We start from the raw sequence: 20,950 nt of genomic DNA, 5'->3' as shown, positions 1-20,950 counted from the left end.
CAGAGAAGGATGCCCACTGTCACCACTCTTATTTAACATAGTATTGGAAGTCCTAGCTAGAACAATGAGGCAAGAAAAAGAAATAAAAGGGATCCAAATTGGACAAGAAGAAGTGAAACTGTCGCTATTTGCAGACGACATGATTTTATATATAAAAAACCCTAAAGAATCCACTAAAAAACTTTTAGAAATGATAAATCAATACAGTCAAGTTGCAGGATACAAAATCAACATACAAAAATCAGTAGCATTCCTATACACTAACAACAAAGTAGCAGAAAGAGAAATTAAGAATACAATCCCATTTACAATTGCAACAAAAAGAATAAAATACCTAGGAATAAACTTAACCAAAGAGGTGAAAGATCTGTACACCAAAAACTACAAAACAATTGTTGAAAGAAATTGAAGACAACACAAAGAAATGGAAAGATATTCCATGCTCTTGGATTGGAAGAATTAACATAGTTAAAATGTCCACACATCCTAAAGCATTCTATAGATTCAATGCAATCCTTATCAAAGCTCCAATAACATTTTTCACAGAAATAGAACAAAGAATCCTAAAATTTATATGAAACAACAAAAGACCCCGAATAGCCAAAGGAATCCTGAGGAAAAAGAACAAAGCTGGAGGTATCACACTCCTTGATTTCAAAATATACTACAAAGCTATAGTAACCAAAACAGCATGGTACTGGCACAAAAACAGACACACAGATCAATGGAACAGAATCAAGAGCCCAGAAATAAACCCACACATCTATGGCCAGCTAATTTTCAACGAGGAAGCCAAGAGCATACAATGGAGAAAGGAGAGTCTCTTCAATAAATGGTGCTGGGAAAAGTGGATGGCCACACGCAAAAGGATGAAAGCAGACCATCATCTTACACCGCGAACAAAAATCAACTCAAAATGGATTCAAGACTTGAATGTAAGACCTGAAACCATGAAACTTCTGGAAGAAAACATAGGCAGCACACTCTTTGACATCAGTCTTAGAAGCATATTTTCAAGTACCATGTCTGACCAGGCTAGGGAAACAAAAGAAAAAATAAACAAATGGGACTACATCAAACTAAAAAGCTTCTGCACAGCAAAGGAAACCATCAACAAAATGAAACGACAACCTAACAAGTGGGAGAAGATATTTGCAAACCATATATTGGATAAGGAGTTAATATCCAAAATATACAAAGAACTCATACATCTCAATAACAAAAAAACCAACAACCCAATTAAAAAATGGGCACAAGATCTGAATAGAGATTTCTCCAAAGAAGAGACATGCATGGCCAACAGGTACATGAAAACATGTTCAACATCATTAACTATCAGGGAAATGCAAATCAACACTACAATGAGATATCACCTCACTCGGGTCACAATGGCTATAATTAACAAGACACTAAACAACAAGTATTGGAGAGGGTGTGCGGAGAAGGGAACCATCTACACTGCCAGTGGGAGTGTAAACTGGTGCAGCCACTATGGAAAACAGTATGGAGCATCCTCAGAAAATTAAGAATAGATCTACCATATGATCCAGCTATTCCACTGCTGGGTATTTATCCAAAGAACTTGAAAACACAAATGCATAGAGATACATGTACCCCCATGTTCATTGCAGCATTATTCACAATAGCCAAGACTTGGAAGCAACCTAGGTGCCCATCAAGGGGTGAATCGATAAAGAAGATGTGGTATATATACACAATGGAATACTACTTAGTCATAAGAAATGATGAAATCCAGCCATTTGTGACAACACAGATGGACCTTGAGGGTATTATCTTAAGTGAAATAAGTCAGAGGGAGAAAGTAAAATACCGTATGATCTCACTCATAAGTAGAAGATAAAAACAACGACAAACACACACGTAGCAACAGAGATTGGACTGGTGGTTACCAGAGGGGAAAGGGGGGAGGGGGAGGGCTAAAGCAGAGATTAGGCATATGTGTGTGGCGACGGATTATCATTAGTCTTTGGGTGGTAAACATGACGTAATCTACACAGAATTCGAAATATATTATGATGTACATCTGAAAGTTACATAATGTTATAATCCAATGTTACTGCTATAAAAACAAAAATTAAAAAAAGAAAAAGAAAAGAAAGAAAAAAGAGAGAAAGAGAAAAAGAAAGAAACCACAGATACAAAAATTTGATTATTTCAAAATTTCAATATAATTTCTTTGCTCTTTATCATTTTAGTGACTGCACTGTAAAATTAAAATTACTGCTCTAATACACCAGCTGGGTGCTGTTTGTATGTATGAACTTCCTAGTAGTCTGCCACAGAACATACAGTACACACTGTCTACAGTACAGGAGAGTGGTGCTAGAATACAAGGCCTCATTATATAGTTGACTAAATTAGTAAATTTTCACAATAAAAATAAAATCTGTTTTAAAAGTCTATCAAATAAAACTCAAACGAATTTGGGAAGACTCAGGGCTGCAATGCAATCTGGAAATGCCATGTCATCAAACTTTCCATATGTGTTAGGCACAGTGGCAGGTACAAAGAGGAAGAAATGAAGGCGCCTGGACCCTCTGTGAGCAGCTCTCTCCCAGCCTTGACGAATATGGTCACACAGACTGACCTGTCGAGGAGATGGCACGAGGCCAAAAAGATTCTCCCCACTTCCGTGTGTGATGTCCACTGCTTTGGTCAAAGAGCTTTGTCCAAGGCACTTTCATGGTCTACACAAACTACCTGCTGGATCTCTCACTCTCTTATCTACCGCACACACAGTATGTACACATGCTAATAACCCTACATATATTATTTCATTTAATCGTCACAACAACTTTAAGACAGATGTTGATATTTTTATACCCATTTAGAGAGGAGGCAACTGATGGCCAGAGAGCTTAAGTAATTCCCTTAGGATCTGAGTCACAGTAGCACCCAGACCCAATTTCAGACCTCAAACTCTTAACCACTTCCCTCTGGCACCCAGCTGAGGCATTTTAAAATATCTAGATAAGGACCTTTATAGGGGTCTCCCCTTAACTGCCAGTAAAACAAAAAAAATAACTCCTATTCCTCATGACTTCTTCTACTTCCATTACAAGGGGAACACACCCACCCAGGCACACACCCACTCAGGAGGGAAGAAGACAAAACCCCCAGATGAAGGACATCCATGTCCCTGTACAGGATCTGAGGCGGTGGCAGGTGAGTGGGTAGGGCTGAGGAGGGGGTACCTTTTCTGCAATGCCATTTTCTGTCGTGTAGATTGCCATGAGCTCAGTGTCTTCATTGTCCTGTTCACCGCTGGACGTGGCACCTCCGTTTATCACCACCTGAAGAGAAACACTCCATTTAGAAGCTGTTTCACCGTACACCACTCTGCTATATGGAAACACTGTCCCCAAAAGTCTTTTGCAATTCTCATAAAAGACAAAAACTGTATTTTTCACCTACCAAATTAGCCAAGCTTTGAGTTTTCTGAAATGAAACTCCTGGCAAGTGTGTGCTGCAACAGTGGCCACATGTGTGTCTATGATCGAAAAACGCACCATGTATCCCATAGAGTGAGGCTGCATGAACAGCTGAGGGAGACCAGAAATGGACCAGCCAAAGAAACCACAAGAAGTGGGGGCCCCAGTGTCCTCCAGGGGCAACGGAGGCTGGGCTGAGAGGCCAAAGCTGCTGTTTCCGAGCTGGGGAGAGGCATCCTGAGCTGCCCTGGCTAAGATCCCTTCCCAAGTAAGCCCCTCATGATGACTTCTCACACAGCATCCCCGGGAGGAGGAAACGTGCTGGTCAGAGCAACTCACACCCTGCCATTCACCTAACTTACATATACGTCTCACTGTGATTAAGACAACGAGGCTGCTGGTGTCACATTTGCTTGTGGCATTGGGCAGGGCTGGGCGCTGTCTATGCCAACAAAATTGACTTTCTGGGCCCTCAAGGTAAGGACTAGAACTCATCCTGAGATGATTCGAAGACAACATCTGGGCACCTGGCAAGTCACAACCTCTTTCATGCCTGCTCTGGGGGGGGGGGGGGGGGGGGGGGGCCAACATACCATCTTAGGTCCTGGCTGCCTGTCGCAAGAACCTTAAAATATTCTTAGTCTTTAGCCAAACGGTTCCATTTCTAGGAATCTATCATGAAAAAACAATACTGAAAATAATTGTATAAACATATGAATAACAGCACAAGTACATTTTTTAAATGCAGAAGATAAAAAGACAAAGTATACAAAAAGTATAGATTCTGGTTTGTAAAATACACTAAAAAGACACAAAAGACTAGTGACAGCATAAGAGAAAACAGTGTAACACACAACGGACCAAGGGTCCAGATCAGTGATTCATGGAAAAGACTTACAAATCCATAACACAAACAACCCAAAGGAAATGGGCGAGGACAGGAGTATACAATTCACAGAAAAAAAGTTAAAATATCCAAGAAAACACATGAAAAGCTGTTCAGCCTCATTTAAAACTATAGAAATGCCAATTAAAATAATATTTCATTTTTTACATAAATTAGGAGAAAATTTTAGAAGATGAATCTGGTGCTGACCAGGGTGTGGGGGAAAAGCTCCAAGTTATTAGAGATTATGTTCTTGGTGGAATGGGCTTCGTGGAGGGTAATTTAGCACTAGGATTTCAAACAGGCATCTCCTCAGAGCCAGCAATTATTCTCATAGAAACTTATCCCCTAGAAATATCCAGGCAAGTGGTATGTATGTTCAAGGTTGGTGACTGCAACATTATTTAAAATGCTGAACACTTGGAAACAACCTAAATGTTCATCAAAAAGACAGACATTATTAAATTATGGTGTGTGCATTTCAAAAATAATATTCAGCCATTCAAAAGAATAAAACTGATGTACTGACAAGGAAAGAACTCCAAGAAATACTATTAAAAAAAGTGTCACAAAGCATTAAGCCTTGAACTACGCCAATTATGCTAAACAAATAAAATAAAATTGTAATAACCTCCCTACCTGTCTGAATGCTTGGTAAAGGATCCAGAAAAGTCACAGACCAATAGGAAGGTTGCCCAAGGGGCAAGCAGGAAAGATGTGCGCCTTTCCTTCTTCACTCCCAACCCTTCCTTAGCATTCAGATCTTTCACAATCAATATGCATTCATATGTTATCTGTATATTGCTTTTTTAAACTGATGATAAAAAATATATACACCAAAATAGTAACAGTGGCTATCTTTAATCTGTGAGGCCATTTTTACCCTCTTTTCCCCTTCATATACTTTGGCAATTTTCCAAAATGAGAACAATGTCTTTTTACAACAGGGAAGAAATTAAAAAGACTAAAGATCCAAGCAGCACAGCTTGGATTGAGGCAGCCCAGAGAGATTTCAATCCACGTATTTTTGTAGTTGAGGAAATCAGGCCAGAGAAAAATTCCTCATTCAAGGTCATACAGATTATAACCCAAGTCTGAGGCTAGTTTTCAAGTAGGCTAAAGAGCTCAATTAACTAGCACATAATTCTTACAGGGCAAAATTTTCTTATAACATTTCAAATAAGGAGTTGCTTTGAAAACTCTAAGTCATGCTACAGCTTCCTATAAAAGACAACTGCGTTCCTGACGTTTGCCTGTAAAACTAGCTGCCAGCAGGATACATGATCCCAGCCAAGTTCAAGTTCAGAACACGAAACTAACTTACTATTAGAACCAGGCTCCAAGTCCTATCACAGCAGCACTCAACCCACTGAGCAGCCAAGAAGTACACACACTCAGGATGAACTCTCTTAGAACAACAACCTAGTTACTAAATCATCAGAGAAACCCAGGTCTGATTTAATGGCCTATTCTAGCTAAAACTAGCCTTCACCTGCACTCATTACCAGCTGCTGCAGGGAGCAACTGCTTCATCATCCTTCTGGGGTGATGAAAAGGCTTTGGAACTAGACAGAGGTGATGGTTGCACAACACTGTGAATGTGCTAAATGTCACTAAATTGTTCACTCTTACACTGTTAATTTTGTTGTGTGAATTTCACCTCAATAATTTCCTTTTTATCTGCATCTGTGGCACCAAAGAGGAGACTCTGGTAGGAGTTAGCAACTCCTACTCCTCCCCTGACTTGCTCCATTCACTCACATACACACACACATGTAATTAAATAAATAACTACTAAAAAATGCAGATGCTCCCCAGCCTAGGAAAAGGCTCACATATTCATTCAACAAACCATGTTTGAGCACCTGTTGTGCCCAGGCAATGAAAATGCCGCCCTACCACCTCCCAGGAGCTCCACCTGGAGCGGATGTCAAGTTAAGGAATTCTGACTGAACACAGGACGCAGCAGAGAGCCCTGAAGCCTGCCATGAGCAGATGTATGTTCTGGGTGACCACTCTGCCTGGAGCAGGACGGTGGAAAGGTGGGGCCAAGTAAACGGGATGACGACAGGAACAGAGGCAGGCAGACCCTTTTTGAGGCTACTGTCACACAAGAAGGGACAGTGGCCTAGACCAAGATATTAACAGTGCTCTGGGGAAGGCAGTCTTCAGGAGAGAGCAAGGATGTGGCCTTAGGCCCCTGGGGACTGCCCAGATAGGAGCCACAGCACCACAACTCTGTGGGGTGGGCACAGGGGAAGATGCCACTGCAGTACGATGGGCGACACCCCGGCCCTGGACACCGGCGGGTAAGGAGTCCAGGCCGCTGTCCAGTTCACTCACCTGGGTGGCTGGGTGGATGGAGGTGCCAGTCCCAAAGAGACTGATACAGGGAGGGATGGAGGGACAAACTGGTATGAGAGGTTTGTAAGCCAATTCAAAACATGTATGATCCATAAAAATCATCCCATAAAGGAAGCCTACTCTCCCAGGCCAGTGTGGGAAGTTTATTTAACAGTAGATATTACTGACCTACGATTTTTAATGTATTTCCACAGGTCAAGCCATCCCCGGGGACCTCGGAGCACACCTTTTATCCTGTCAGCCTCATGTTCCAGAGCTGACCTGCTGCCTCTCCCATGCCACCCTCATCCCCAAATGGGGGAAAAGGCGCCCCTTCCCCCCCAGACCCCTGCTCCGCACTCTGCCAGAGCCCCAGCTGGGAATGGGAGTAAGGCTGGAAACTGGGAAGCTCTGGACCAAGTGGGACATGAAACAAGTGGGTTTTTACTGAAGGGAGAGGGACTCGGCATCAGAGGGAGACGAGGCCACAGGAGGTGGGGAAGGCCCGGGGCTGCTCTGACCTGCCGTCTCTACCATGTGAACGTGCAGGAGTGACAGAACATTACTCAAACACCAGGTTGCTTTACTAAGAAGTCCCCTTTGGCTTATTAAATAAGCTATTCTAATGGTCCATTTCTTCCAAAAATGTGAACTTTAATTTTAAGAATCAAATATTAAAATCAGTTCTTCAGGAAAGGCACTGAGGTGTTTTTTAACAGAAAAGAATAAAAAAAAAAAAGGTTGCTGATACTATCAAAGCTCCAGATTTTTGAAGCTCTAAATATTATTTCAACTGGGAAATAAACCATGTCTTAGAAAGCTTTCTAAACTTAATAAAAATGGATTTTCTTTTGAGTTATTAATAGCAATGCAGATAACAGAGGGGAATCTTGGCATCTTTCATCTCAGGAAATTGATCAAGTTTTTATAAAAAATATCAGATTATTTAAAAACCTTTTGGGAACAAGATGTCCTTTCTCCCCTCAAGACTCTTTGAAACCAAACTTGTGGCTTTAAATTTTTTCCCCTAAACTAATACTGAACGATCACTCAGCTGTGAAAGCAGGTCTCTCCATTTGTCCAGTTGATTCTGCCTGTCTCCAACATGCAGGGCTGCACAGCCTTTGTGGGGTGGGGGGCGGGGGGAGGGGTCCTCTGTTGCTCAATAAATACAATGTCTTTCTTGCTCGAGCATTTTATTTCTACGAAGCTAAGACAATAATGCTAAAGAATTCATTTCTAAACAGTAATCTCAAGATGGCCGAATGTGTAGGAAGCAGGAGTGACAGGAGCAAGAGCCAAGGAGCGTCATGCTGAGCGTCACTATCACAGCAATGCCAGTTGAAGCTGACAGCTGAAGGACAACCGTGCTGTGTTAGTCACAACTGTGTTGTGTCACAGCTGTGACAGCTGTGTTAGTCAAACAGAAGTCACAGGGAGTCAGTGGCTGCAGACACACGTAGGGTGAAGGGTACAGGTACCTGGGAAACCCTGTGCCTCTGACCAGAGGGCTCTGAACTCAATTCTCATCTATTCGAGATCTGGTATAATTCACCCACCAGTGTCACGTGTCTGGTAGCTAAGTGAACCATTTTATACTAAAACAATCATTTTCAGAATAGTAATAAAATACCCCAAATTAACTGCTTTCTATTCTTTTAATAAGTAACACATACTATTCTTACCCTCCCTAGACACACACACACACGATTATTTCTTCTGATATCCGTTTCTCTACTCTACAATTAAAATGTTTTGAATAAAGAATAAAGATATCAAGATTAGTGCCTCCCAGTCCCTTTTTAAAGAACATAAAAATCTCCCACCTACTTCAATATTATTTGAAATTTCAAAATTAACTGCCATGAAAAATAAAACGAGTATAATACAGCATATGCTAAAACTCCAGAGCGTGTCAATCTTAGGTTACAACACCCCAAAAGATGTAGCTGGTAGATCTCACATAGCACGAGTGACCCTGAAGTTGGCCAAGGCAGCAAAGTCCCTAATCTCGTTTTCATCCCCTCTTCAAACACAGCAGCCCCCTGTGACACTTGGTGGCCACATGCAAGCAAAACCATCCGGAGCAACTAATACGGCAGCCGAAGCATGGCCTCCTGCCCAGCACGGGTCTTCCTGGGGCAGCCTCTTAACTTCTTCAGCCTTCTCTAGAGGGTTCCTGGGACCGCACCTGCCAGAGCACCCTCCGCACTTCCAGGTGTGTCCCACCTGTTCCCCAGCACAACTCGTCCTTCAAGAGGAGCCAGAAGGTACCTTATCCCTCTCCAACACCAGCCCCTACCCCAAAGCGCTGGTGGGATGATGTGCCCATCACTGGCCCACACTAAAAACGCTGTTTGTGCTCCTGCTCTCGTGCACATCCCATGACCACGGTGACGGTGACAGCTAACGCTGGGCACAGATTCATGCCGGACACCAGGCTGGGCACTTCACCAAACATCTTCCCTTCAAGGTGATGTTTGCAAGAGCTCAACTAGGGATGTCCCTGTGGACTCCCATCCTCCAACTCATTCCAGAACACATCCCAAGGGCACCCAGTGGGTTACAGCACTCCAGCTGAAAGGGGGCCGGCATCTTCCATTCTTCCCAGGTAGTAACACCTTATAGATAGCAAGCTAAATTCTCTGATATGTGAAGAATCTGTAAGGGCTATAAACCAACAAGAAAAAGGTCAACATTCCAACAGGAAAATAAGAAAATATAAATGGCTCCTGAACATTTGAGAAGATGCTCAACTTCACTCATGAGATGCAAATTAAAACTCTTAACAGAAACCTTTTCCCATCTATTAAATCAGTCATAGTGCAGTCTGACCCACGTCCCATTGGCAAGCACACAACAGGTGCTCACACACTGCTGATGGGGATGAAGTGGCCTCAGGAGAGCTCACTTAGTGGTACCCCTCAAATTACCAAGGCACACACCCTCTGCCCCGACAGTCCCACTCTTGGAAATTTATCCTTCTCTTACATCTGAGTGAAATGGCTTATGCTCAAGGTTATTCACTACAGTGCAAGTTGTAACAGCAAAATATTAGAAACAATCTAGATGTCTATCAACAGGAAACAGTTATATAAATTATGGTCCATCCATACCATAGAATGCTCTGCAGTTATAAAATCAATGAGGGCGCTATGTTCTGACATACGAATGTAAAGAACATCATCCACGACATACGAGTAAGCAAAAAAAAGGGCAAGAGCAGAGCTATAGACACAGATATTTAGATACACACACCTGTGTGTGAAAATACAGAGAATGCACTTGCTTATATATTCACAAACTACTTCTCAAAGGTAGTGTGTAGGGAGAATTGATGTATGCAAGACTGAGCAACAGCATATTAACTCTATACCCTTTGTATTCTTAAATTGTGAAGCACACAAATATATGACACTTAATGTTTAAAAAAGAAACATTTAAAACTAGAATTCCCTTTACGGACCAATTAACAAAATTATGGTACATGCCCTAAGTGAAATACCAGGCTGCTGCTAAGGAGGATGAGGCAAATGCATCCAAACTTTCTGGGGAAGAGGTGGAGGACGTCTTGTTAAACGCGATGAAGCAGGTTACAGAACCGTCTGCAGAAGCACCAGCCTGTTTGGTTGACACACGTAGTGACAAGCAACATACACTTTTTGCTTTAAAACCATGTATTTATTATATGGAACCTTTCCTGACCTTCACCACCTTTGCCAGTGTGAGAGTGGGACCCCTTCCATCTGGACCCCTTTCTTTCCTGGTTTCTATGAATATGGCCACAAGGATGATCCTTCAAGGAGATGGGATGGGGCAAAATAAGATTCTCCTCCATCTCAGCGTGACTTCCAATGTTTTAGTGAAAAAGCTTTTGTCAAAGCATTTTTACATTTTAGCTACACTAATCACTAGTTTCTCCTTATTCTCTTATTTATTGCACGTTTCATATGAGCCAGGTACCATGTTAATAAGCTTACATATATTTTCTCATTGATCCCTATAACAACCCCCTGACACAGATGCTATTTTCATTCCCATTTTACAGATGAGGAACCCGATGCCCAGAGAGCTTAGTAATTCCCTCGGGGTCTGAGTCACAGTTGCAATGCAGACCCTTACTCTGGACCCCAAGCTCTTCCCTCCAGGATTCTGGCTGAGGCTTTAAAAAATGCGTAGGTAATGGGGCTGGCCCCGTGGTCGAGTGGTTAAGTTCGCGCGCTCCGCCGCAGGCGACCCAGTGTTTCGTTGGTTCGAATCCTGGGCGCGGACATGGCACTGCTCATCAAACCACGCTGAGGCAGTGTCCCGCATGCCACAACTGGAAGGACCCACAACGAAGAATATACAACTATGTACCGGGGGGGCTTTGGGGAGAAAAAGGAAAAAATAAAATCTTTAAAAAAAAAAAAAAATCTTAATTAAAAAAAAAAAAATGCGTAGGTAATAACTCTGCAGATGGTCCCCCAGCCACCGTGGCCCACAGACTTCTGTAGGCCCTCGAAGAAGCCGTCGGAGGGGTCAGACAGGGCTGTATCCCAAAGCTAGCTGCATTGTACAACAGAGATGGCATTAGGCCCCTTTCAGATTCCATGCCTGCCCGTTTGCATCACTGTACGTTGGTTTAAGGGGCATAGCGGAGATGGAGGAGGGGAGGAGGAAACATTTATTAATTGCCTCCTGTGCATATGATCTGATGTTGCTCTGCATGATCTCATTTACTTCTCAAACATCCCTGATACTGACAAGGAGGCAGCAGCTTCAAGGATGAGTAAGTGCACAGGCTTGCACAGGCTCTCACAGGTATCAAGGGGTAAACAAAAGCCCCATCTTTCCACACATGAAGCTGCTCTCCAGAAACGGAAGCAGAGGAGCTATCCCTGTGCCCTGGGGCTACAGTCATGACAGGCACGGCTCTGGCTGGCAGTGCTACAGGTTCTCCCTCAAACTGCTGTCTGATCCAGGGATTTTCTCTGCAATTCTAAGTTCAATACAGTCATGTGCAGCATAACTCGGTGTTTCAGTCAATGACAGACCACATATATGACAGCGGTCCCATAACATTAGTGCCATATGATCTGGGTGTGCAGTAGCCTATACCATCTAGGTTTTGTGTAAGTACACGGTATGATGTTCGCACAACAACAAAATTGCCCAACAACACATTTCTCAGAATGAATTCCTGTCGTTAAGTGGCACATGACTGTAGTTCTGTGTTATTCCTGATCATCAGTACAGCTCAACAGAGACAAAGGAGGTGGGGTAGGAAAGAAAGACACTCACAGAGGAAAGATAATAAATGGCAAGGAACTCGGGGGAGAAAAAGAGTTCCTCCTCATTAAAATGCATAATTAAAGCAATCAGATACCAGTCTTTCACTTATCGATTTGTTGCTTTTTAAATCTAGTATCTAGCACAGGGTAGGGGGGCGGTGTCTCTCTCACACAGCTGCTGAGAGCATAAACTACTGCAATAAGGTTATATACACTAGGCTATCATTTATTACGGCAAAGAATCAGAAACAACCCAAGGTCCCAACGAAAGTAGAACAGTTAGATCTATGATTTGCTATTATGTCACAATGACATAATTACACACAAAAAACAAACAGGTCATGTTTTCAGTGGCACTGATATCCCAGGATATAATATGAAGTTAAAGCAGATTTTGTGTGTGTGTGTGCCAGAATTTTATAAAAAGAACACCCAAATATTTGTTTCAAATCTCTGGAAAGAAATACATCAAAATATTAGCATGTTGTTTTTCTGGCTGATGTGATTCTAAATGATTTGGGTTTTTTCTTTGTTACACTGCTCTGTATCTTCTAAATTTTCAACAGTGACTATATTTCTTTTGTAAATGAAGAAAGTTGTACAAATAATAAAGCAATGATTGAACAGAAATATATGCAAACTACAAGAAAGATATAGTAAAAAAACACATCAGTTTTCTTACTACTTCCATTTCACTCTGACAACATATTTGTACCGTGGAGCCTGGGGAGAAATATGGATGCTTTAAAATATGTAAAACTTAAAAGGGAGTGGAGAAACGACAATTACTGCCATGCAACCCCCCATAGACGATCTTCCTCCTCAAGTACTTTATCAGATCCTCACAGGGAATTAGCTTTTTTTCTCCAGCAGAATGACGGGCTTAGGTTATGGCAAAGAAATCAATCTGAAATACCTTACCCAAAACCATGCAAGCTCAGGAGCCTGCCTACCTAGCTTAGATGAAGACAGGTTAGGAGGGAATGGAGAACTTAGAGGTGGGGGTTCAGCAGGTGTAAACACCCAGAAGAAGAAGAAATCTTAAGCAGCCTGGGAAATGCAAAAGACACAGGTGGGGGGCTGGTCCCGTGGGCCGAGTGGTTGAGTTCGCGCGCTCCGCTGCAGGTGGCCCAGTGTTTCGTTGGTTCGAATCCTGGGCGCGGACATGGCACTGATCATCAAACCACGCTGAGGCGGCGTCCCACATGCCACAACTAGAAGGACCCACAACGAAAAATATACAGCTATGTACCAGGGGGCTTTGGGGAGAAAAAGGAAAAAAAATAAAAATTAAAAAAAAATAATATCTTTTAAAAAAAAAGATGTTGCTTGTTAAAAAAAAAAAAAAAGACACAGGTGGGAACGACAAGGAGGGGTTGGAAAGGAGGAAGGCTGGGGGGTGAGGACACCATATGGAGGCTGTCAAGAAGACTCAGGCAAGAAACAAAGAGGACCCAAAGAATGCAGTGGCAGAGGATGGTGTGATGGTGGGCCGTACAGGACAGGGAGGCAGGAAGCTTGGGCAACTACTTCTGTTGCATTCCTGTTAAACTCGGTGCAGCTTAGAGCACAAAGCAAGTACTTAATAAGGGCAGAGTGCGCACAGTGTCTATAAGGCCCTTTCCAGGACCGAGGTTCTATGAATCTGGCCTCACACAAAGTAAGAGATAATTGGCCAAAACTCTGCTCAACTTGGTAAACCTGCTCAGGATGGGACCGCAGCAACTCTGGCATTTTACGATCGTTCACACCAAATTGTTCGTGTCCCAACTATCAGATGGGCATTTTGTGTTACTAACACCTCTCATTTCATTTTAAACTAGCAAGACTCTATTCAAATTAAAAGTAAGCTGCCATACAAGAAACTGAGACCTCAAAACCAGAGCAGAAAAATTAATTTTTAAGAACATCGAAAACTCTAGAAAGGAGTAAGGAAAAGAATCCCTTAACAACCATAAAAATCTTCATTTGAACACCATCTTCTCAACGTTTTTATTTCAAAGTATACACTGGCATGTTCCCTTTGTAAGAAAATTTTTTTCCAATGTATCCATTTTAAACAGAAAAGGCTGCTCATCTTGGCTATTCAATTTTGACCTCTCAAGAGCATCTCCTCCCCCAAATCATGGCCGTTATGCAGTAGAATCAAACTCTGATCTTACAGAAAGGGGAATTAACCAGTTCTCTGGGCAGGCTCCAGGAAGCACTCTCTTTATCCTCACACTCTTCTCAGAATCACACACTGTGGATCCCAAGATCTAATTATTCTTACAGAAAGAGAACACTTTCCAAAACAACTATTATTACCATCCAACTGAGACTTTCAGTTTTAAGATCCAACAATCCCAAGCCCTCGATTTAGGAATGCACAAGAAGAAACTCCACGGCAACTGGTATTAAAGTCCTAAAGACAAGGATGTGTTCTAGGCTTCCTTGTTTAGTTTTTAAAACAAACAAGGCCTACTTGCACTAAAAAACCTCATGGCTTTTGTTTGTTTTTGTTTTTGTTTTGCTGAGGAAGATTCACCCTGAGCCAACATCTGTGCCAATATTCCTCTATTTTGTATGTGGGTCACCACCACAGCATGGCCACCACTGAGTGCTGTAGGTCCACACGTGGGCTACCAAAGCTGAGCACACTGAATTTAACCACCAGGCCATTGGGTCGGCCCCTCGTGCCTTCTTTTCACTGCTGAAAATGTGCATATTCGATTCTGCCATCAGAGTCGGAGGCCTAGAGGAATCAGAAGTGCCTCCCTCCCCATGTTTGTCAAGGTCACTTCTCTTACAAGAAAAGAAGGAATGGAAAGAAGGAGGAAAGAAAAGAGGAGAAGAAGAAGGGGGACAGAACAGGAAACAGACAAGGAAAGCAAGGGGCATCTGTCTCCCTGGCCGCACACTTGCACAGGCGGGCACAGCTCCGAGCTGCTTGCCTCTTGTCCGCCAGCACCCCCATCTGGCCACCACCCCGGGGTCGTGGGCTCCCCCAGGAGGAGCTCAGCCCTTCTTTTTAAAGCTCTTGGCCACCCCCCACCCCTGCCCTGGCTCCTCTGAAACCTCTCCGTCCTCTTCATATCCATCCCTAGGCCTGCACCAGGCCTCTTTTGCTGACTTACGGGTCATTATCTCCTTTCTTTTCTTTACAGACTTTCTCACAACCACTCACCTCCTTCTTTTAACTACTTAACGTTTAAACTTTCCTTCCTTTACCTATAATTTGAAAGACAGGGATAATGGCTTTAGTGATGCTGATAAAATCCCTAAAACGTTAAGAGCAAACAGGGAAAGCCTTCTGTTTCTCTGGCATGTTGGTCCCATCCGGCCTAAGTGTAAATTCACAGGAAAGGAAAGTTATTTGTAGACAAGTAACTACAGAAGGTGGGAGAGAGGAGACCTCACTGTGTTTTCTGACCAATTCCACAACCATGCAATTCAAAAATATTCTTTATCTTTTAAATAATTTACTGTACTTTCCCAATTTCCTAATATGAGCATCATTAGGAAATTATTACTTTTATAATCAGAGAAGAGCTTTTTTTCAAAAAGACTTTGAAAGTTTCTCCTCAAGAGCTAAAAATGTGTCCAGCTATTTCATATGCTTAAGTTTGGCTGTAATTAAGATATAATCTATCATCCCAACCCGGGCCCCTGTGAGCGTAAAGGGGAACTGTAGCAACTAACATGCAGGAAGCACGGCACAAACCAGGAGCACTGGAAAACCCAAACGTTACACGCCGCCCGTGACCTCTTCACAACCCTCTTCCTAACCACTCAGCTAGAAAACTGTTTTCCGTGCTAGAAGTTGCCGGTGGAACAGTGTTGAGATCTGATTTCAGCTGGTCATTCTCAGCAGCAGAGCAGGAAACCTGCTCCCAGGCTGGGAGAAGACAAGAAGAGGGAAAAGACATCTCAGATCCAAGGGCATCAGTACCTTCCTGACTAAACGAACACAAAGCATCACGAAAGAGCAGAATTTTTAATTCTACCTTCTGTCAATTCATTACTTGCGAGTTTATTATTTCTTATTTCTATGGTGCCGCCCGGGAGCCCAATCCCAACCCCTGATCGACTTCCCGTTGTACCTTACTGCCCACATCCAATGCAACACCACATCTGATCACATCTGCCCTTTTACCACCTCTCCAAGCTGCCTGTTCCTCATCCGCCTGTCTTTCCTCCTAGCTGCCCCAAGGACCCCAATTCCCACAGTTTCCTGACCCCGGCAGACCTGCCAAACCTTTGATCCAGCCCTGTTTCAACTCCCTCCTTACGCCACTAGGGTCCATGGTGTAGCACTACAAGCACTCCCGCACAAACCCTCAGCTCCGCTGTCCTCTCTGGCACTCACCTGGCCAGGGCCCAGCCTTGGCTAAACCCAACAGTCCATCCCATTCCTCAGCCAGCTCGCCCTCGCAGTGCCTTCCTCACCGGCTGCCCGGGAAGGGCTGGCCTGGTTCCCCGCCGACCTCAGCAACCACTCCTTACCTGTCCCCTTGCTGGCCCTCCTCAGCTTTCACGCCTCCAAACACTGTGGCTCCTCGCACTGGGCCCTCAGACCCCCTTTCTCCCTTAGCGACATCTACCCCCAGGCGATGCCATCCAATTCCCTGGCTTTAAATACCATCTCCTCACGGCTAACCCCCAGTGAGGACCTCCCGCCACACTGCCTCCCTGCACAGCACCAGCTCAAGTCCCGCTTTCCACCCAGTGTCTCCACGGCCAGCGCCAAACTCCTGACTCTCTCAGCCCCCAGCTTGCTCACCCAAGTCTTCCTCCATCTCAGTACTTGGCCAATTTATCTTCCAGATGCTCAGGGGAAAACCTTGAACTACCCTTGCCTCCTTCCTCCCTTGCTCCCACCCTCGTCCAGTCCGTCAGTACCGTGGTCAGCTCTCCTCCAGAAGCCCAACCGCTTCTCACCACTTCCACACCCTAGCACCTGGCTGGAGCCCCCGTCAGCTCCCCTGCTCTGTGGCAGGCAACTCCTGACTACTCTCCTGCTCCCCCTTCAGTCTGCTTCCCACTCAGCAGCCAGAGGGACCTTTTTAAAACCAGGCAGAGCAGTCATACCTCTGCTCAAAGCCCTCAACAGCTTTTTATCCAACTCAGGAAAAGCTAAATCCTTACCAGGGCCACAATCTACATCATTGGCCTACATAATCTCTGTTGATCCCATCCTACCCCCTGTCCAGCCCCACCACCTCCACAGGGTTCTCAGACATACCAGGTACCTCCTGCCTCAGTGCCTTTGCACGTGCTGTCAACACACTGCATGACGGGCTTCCCTCACCCCTAACAACTTCTATCCTTAGTCTCTGTTTTATTTTTTTCTTAGTATTTATCAGTATCTAACATCTACACATTTGACTTATTTTTCAGGTGTACTTATTTTTCAGGTGTCTCCCCCACCAGAATGGAAATTCCATGAGATCAGGGATTTTTGTCTATTTAATTCACTGCTGTTCCCCAGAGCCCTGAACCTATGGAAACCTGTGTGGAAAAACCTATATATTTTTTTAAGGGATAAATTAACGGCCTGCAGGTCCTGAATGACCCCTATCTTACCTCACATCTGTTCCACACTATCCCCCTTCCTCAGTTTCTTTTCTTCCCAGAACTTGTCACCAGCAGCCACATGACGTGTTTACTGTCTATCTCCCCTCACCACCAGCAGGAGGTCAGCTCCACAAGAGCAAGAACCTGGTCTGGTTTCACAGCTGTGCTCCCAGAGCCTCATGTGAAGCAGGCACCCAATAAACACCTGCTGAAGGAAAGAACTCTCCTTGCCCCTCTCTCAGATGAGGCCACCATCAGTGCTCAGCTGGACTGGCCTAACGCCTTCACTCGCCTTCCCATCTCCAGACGCTCTCCTCCCCACACCCACGGCAGGAATTCTCTACCCAAAACTAGAGTGCAACTGATTCTGCTACAACTGTTTATCAGCACCCCCATGCCCAGCCCAACTCTGCTGTGTCATCTGTACTAAACTTGAGCCCAGAGCAGGACATGGCCATGCTGCTCCCCCGGCTGGAGGGCCCTCCATCTCCCTCTCCTGACCTGAGACACAAGACATGTTTCAGGACTTGGAGGTCATCTCCCCTGGGCATCTTCATCTGACCAGCCAGGCCCATGCCCATGACACGGCTGGGCGAGGGTCCCTCTCGGGCACCCTCACAGCACCCCACGCTGAATTCAAACCCGAACACTCAGGGTCTGTTTGCTGACTTGCCACATCTGCCCTCATATTAGAAGAACTCAGTGCAGTCACTCCTGCGTCTTTCTTCCCTGTGGGTCTCCACCACTCACAGAACACTTCTCTTCCAACATATGTGGTCACCAAATGCCTGGGCAGTTTTCCCCACACCAAGCAATTCTCTGGCACCTCAGCTGAGTGTCCTATAATTTAACTCAATTCTGACACTACCTACCCATAGATGGTGTCAGATCCCACAGGTTAAGGGCTCAGTCCCACAAGATGCTCCCACCCCTCTTCAGATGTCAATAGAAAGTGGCAGGTCCTCAGATTGTCCACAACTTGTGCCCAATTTGGCTACAAATTGGAGATTTCCACAAACCCCCCCTCAGATTTGCTTAATTTGCTAGAACAGCTCACAGAACTCAGGGAAACACTTAACATTTACCAGTTTATTAAATATGAAAAAGGATACAGATGAAGAGAGACACAGGCCAAGGTGTGGGAGGGTCCTGAGCTCAGGAGCTGCTGTCTCTGTGGAGGTGGGGTGCGTCACCCTCCCCGAATGGATGTGTTCACTAACCCGGAAGCTCTCTGAACCCTACTGTACGTCTGGGATTTCTACGGAGGCTTCCTCACACAGGCACGAGCAATTATTAACTCTGTTTTCAGCCCTCTCCCCTCTCTGGAGGGTAGGATGTGGGGCTGAGAATTCCAACCTTCTAATCACAGCTTGGTCTTTCTGGTGACCCGCCCCCTCCCGGGAGCCGTCCAGGAGCCCACTCAGAGTCAATAGAACAATGGAACAAAAGATGTTCCCAGTGCTCTTATCACTCAGGAATTTACAAGGGTTTTAGGCGCCTGTGCCAGCAACCGGGGGCAGAGACCAATACATATATTTTCCATTATCTCACACTCTACTGAACTGTAAGCAGCTTGTTACCCCGTCTGTGTGGTGCCTATCACACTGGGGGTCTATGAGTTCTTAACACTATATGGTTCTGAGGAAAATACTCTAAGGGAATCTGAAACAAATTATGGATTGTGTGAACACAGATGAGTATCTCTCCCATTCTCATAAAATTGAGCCTAATAAAGCTAAACCTCAGTCCATACCCCTAATATCTCCAGACTGAATAATCTACTTTTGGCACCCAAGAAAGGAGAACTAAATATCCTCACAGAGGCTGTTAGAAGAAGCAGAAACAAAACTTAAGGAGCCCTAAACCTCTGCCTAGCTCTGAACTGGCAGCGATGACCGTGTGCTGAAAACGACAGGCCGGATGACAGGTGGGCCTGTGCCAACAATATAGTTGAGGCTATTAACTTGGTTTCCCTGGATGCCCCTCCAGGTTCAGATGAGACAAGAGCAAGTGACATAGAAGAACAACGGAGCAAACACAGGACCTCTTCCAGGCTGTGCTTCCCAGCCAGGGTCCTTAGGGAATGGCAATCCTTCAAGACGTTTTACTGTTTTCCTGGTTCTAATTCCTTGCTCTGTGGTATGCCTCCCTATTACACGTTTCCTAGCTGCCTCTGAACACACACAAACTTGCCTAATAAGACTCCCGTGGGAGAAGGAGAAGATCTTTTGCTGTTTCTTCTACTTAATATCAACCCTGATCGTATGACCTAGTTCCTATGAATCCTGGGGCTTTGTGTGTCTCGTTCTTACTGTGACCTATTCATTACTCTTCCTCTACGTACGGATTTATTCTTTTTCTCTTTACATTACTGCCGTGGGTCTTTGTTTTATTTTGTGTAAAGAAATGCTGATTCCCTTCCACAGGAGTTTTTTTTAATCAGCACTTATAACATCCAAGGAAGCATTTATCTAACCCAGGATGCTGAAGAGAATCTCTAATGATGGGATCCTTAATCCCACTGAACACCCCAGCAACCCCCTCCAAGCAGACCCTCCCCAAAGCTGGTTCTGAGGAGCCACCAGCGTTGGTTCCGTGCCCCCCTCCCTGCGCTCCAGCACACCTGTCTCTAGACACCTGAACAGCCAAGAGCCTGAGACCCAGCGTCTGACTCCAAAGCAAAGAGGAAATAGCAGCCTGGAGCATTTTAGAGTCTAGCAAGGCCCTGACCAGGAAGAAAGAGACGGGCCAATCACTAGCCTTGTGTGGCTATCAAGCACTTGACTAGTGCAACTAAGGCCCTGAATTTTAGATTTTATTTAATTTTAATTAGTTTACATTTAAATAGCCACAGGCGGCTAGCAGCTACTGTGCTGGACAGCACAGATCTGGAGAAAAGGACAAACACAGAGCTGCCCTGATGGCTGTTCTTCAATGTGTGCATTTGGAAAAGCTGTGACGAAGCAAGACCCTGGCAGGCAAGGGTGCCTGGTCCCGATGCCTGGGGTCACCCACGTGTGGGCACTGTCAACATGAGGTCCTCAGCCCTCCTTTCTTCCGGCCAGCTCTCTCCCGGGCAGCCATATCCTCTCCCACGGATTCAGCCACACCACCTGAGCCCCAGGCCTGTACTGATGGCACTCCTGCTCTCTCCGTGCTCCAGGCCCCACTCACTCAGTGCCTGCCTGCAGGGTCTAGGAGTCCCATCAGCATTAAAAATTCACAATTTCTCAGGGCCGGCCCCGTGGCCGAGTGGTTAAGTTCACCAGCTCCGCTTCAGTGGCTAAGGGTTTTGCTGGTTCGCATCCTGGGTGTGGACACGGCACTGCTCGTCAGGCCATGCTGAGGTGGCGTCCCACATGGCACAATCAGAGGTCGTCACAACTAGAACATACAACTATGTACTGGGGGGTTTGGGAAGAAGAAGAAGAAAGAAGAAG

General features: G+C 44.8%; 1 protein-coding gene across 14 annotated transcripts in view; it reads right to left on the bottom strand.

Moving 5' to 3' along the window:
* Positions 1-20,950, bottom strand: part of SLC23A2 (solute carrier family 23 member 2) — a 142,756-nt gene that overhangs the window by 69,358 nt on the left and 52,448 nt on the right. For all 14 annotated transcript variants that reach the window (XM_070588863.1, XM_070588861.1, XM_070588862.1 and 11 more), the window contains one exon: positions 3,216-3,314. In XM_070588863.1, coding sequence (XP_070444964.1) covers positions 3,216-3,314 — 99 coding nt within the window. The remainder of the gene's footprint in view (positions 1-3,215; positions 3,315-20,950) is intronic.

The sequence above is a fragment of the Equus przewalskii genome, chromosome 21, assembly GCF_037783145.1.
Source record: "Equus przewalskii isolate Varuska chromosome 21, EquPr2, whole genome shotgun sequence".
NCBI classification, from domain to species: domain Eukaryota; kingdom Metazoa; phylum Chordata; class Mammalia; order Perissodactyla; family Equidae; genus Equus; species Equus przewalskii.
Note: the sequence above shows the minus strand (reverse complement) of the source record. Positions and strands in the feature narration are given on the sequence as shown.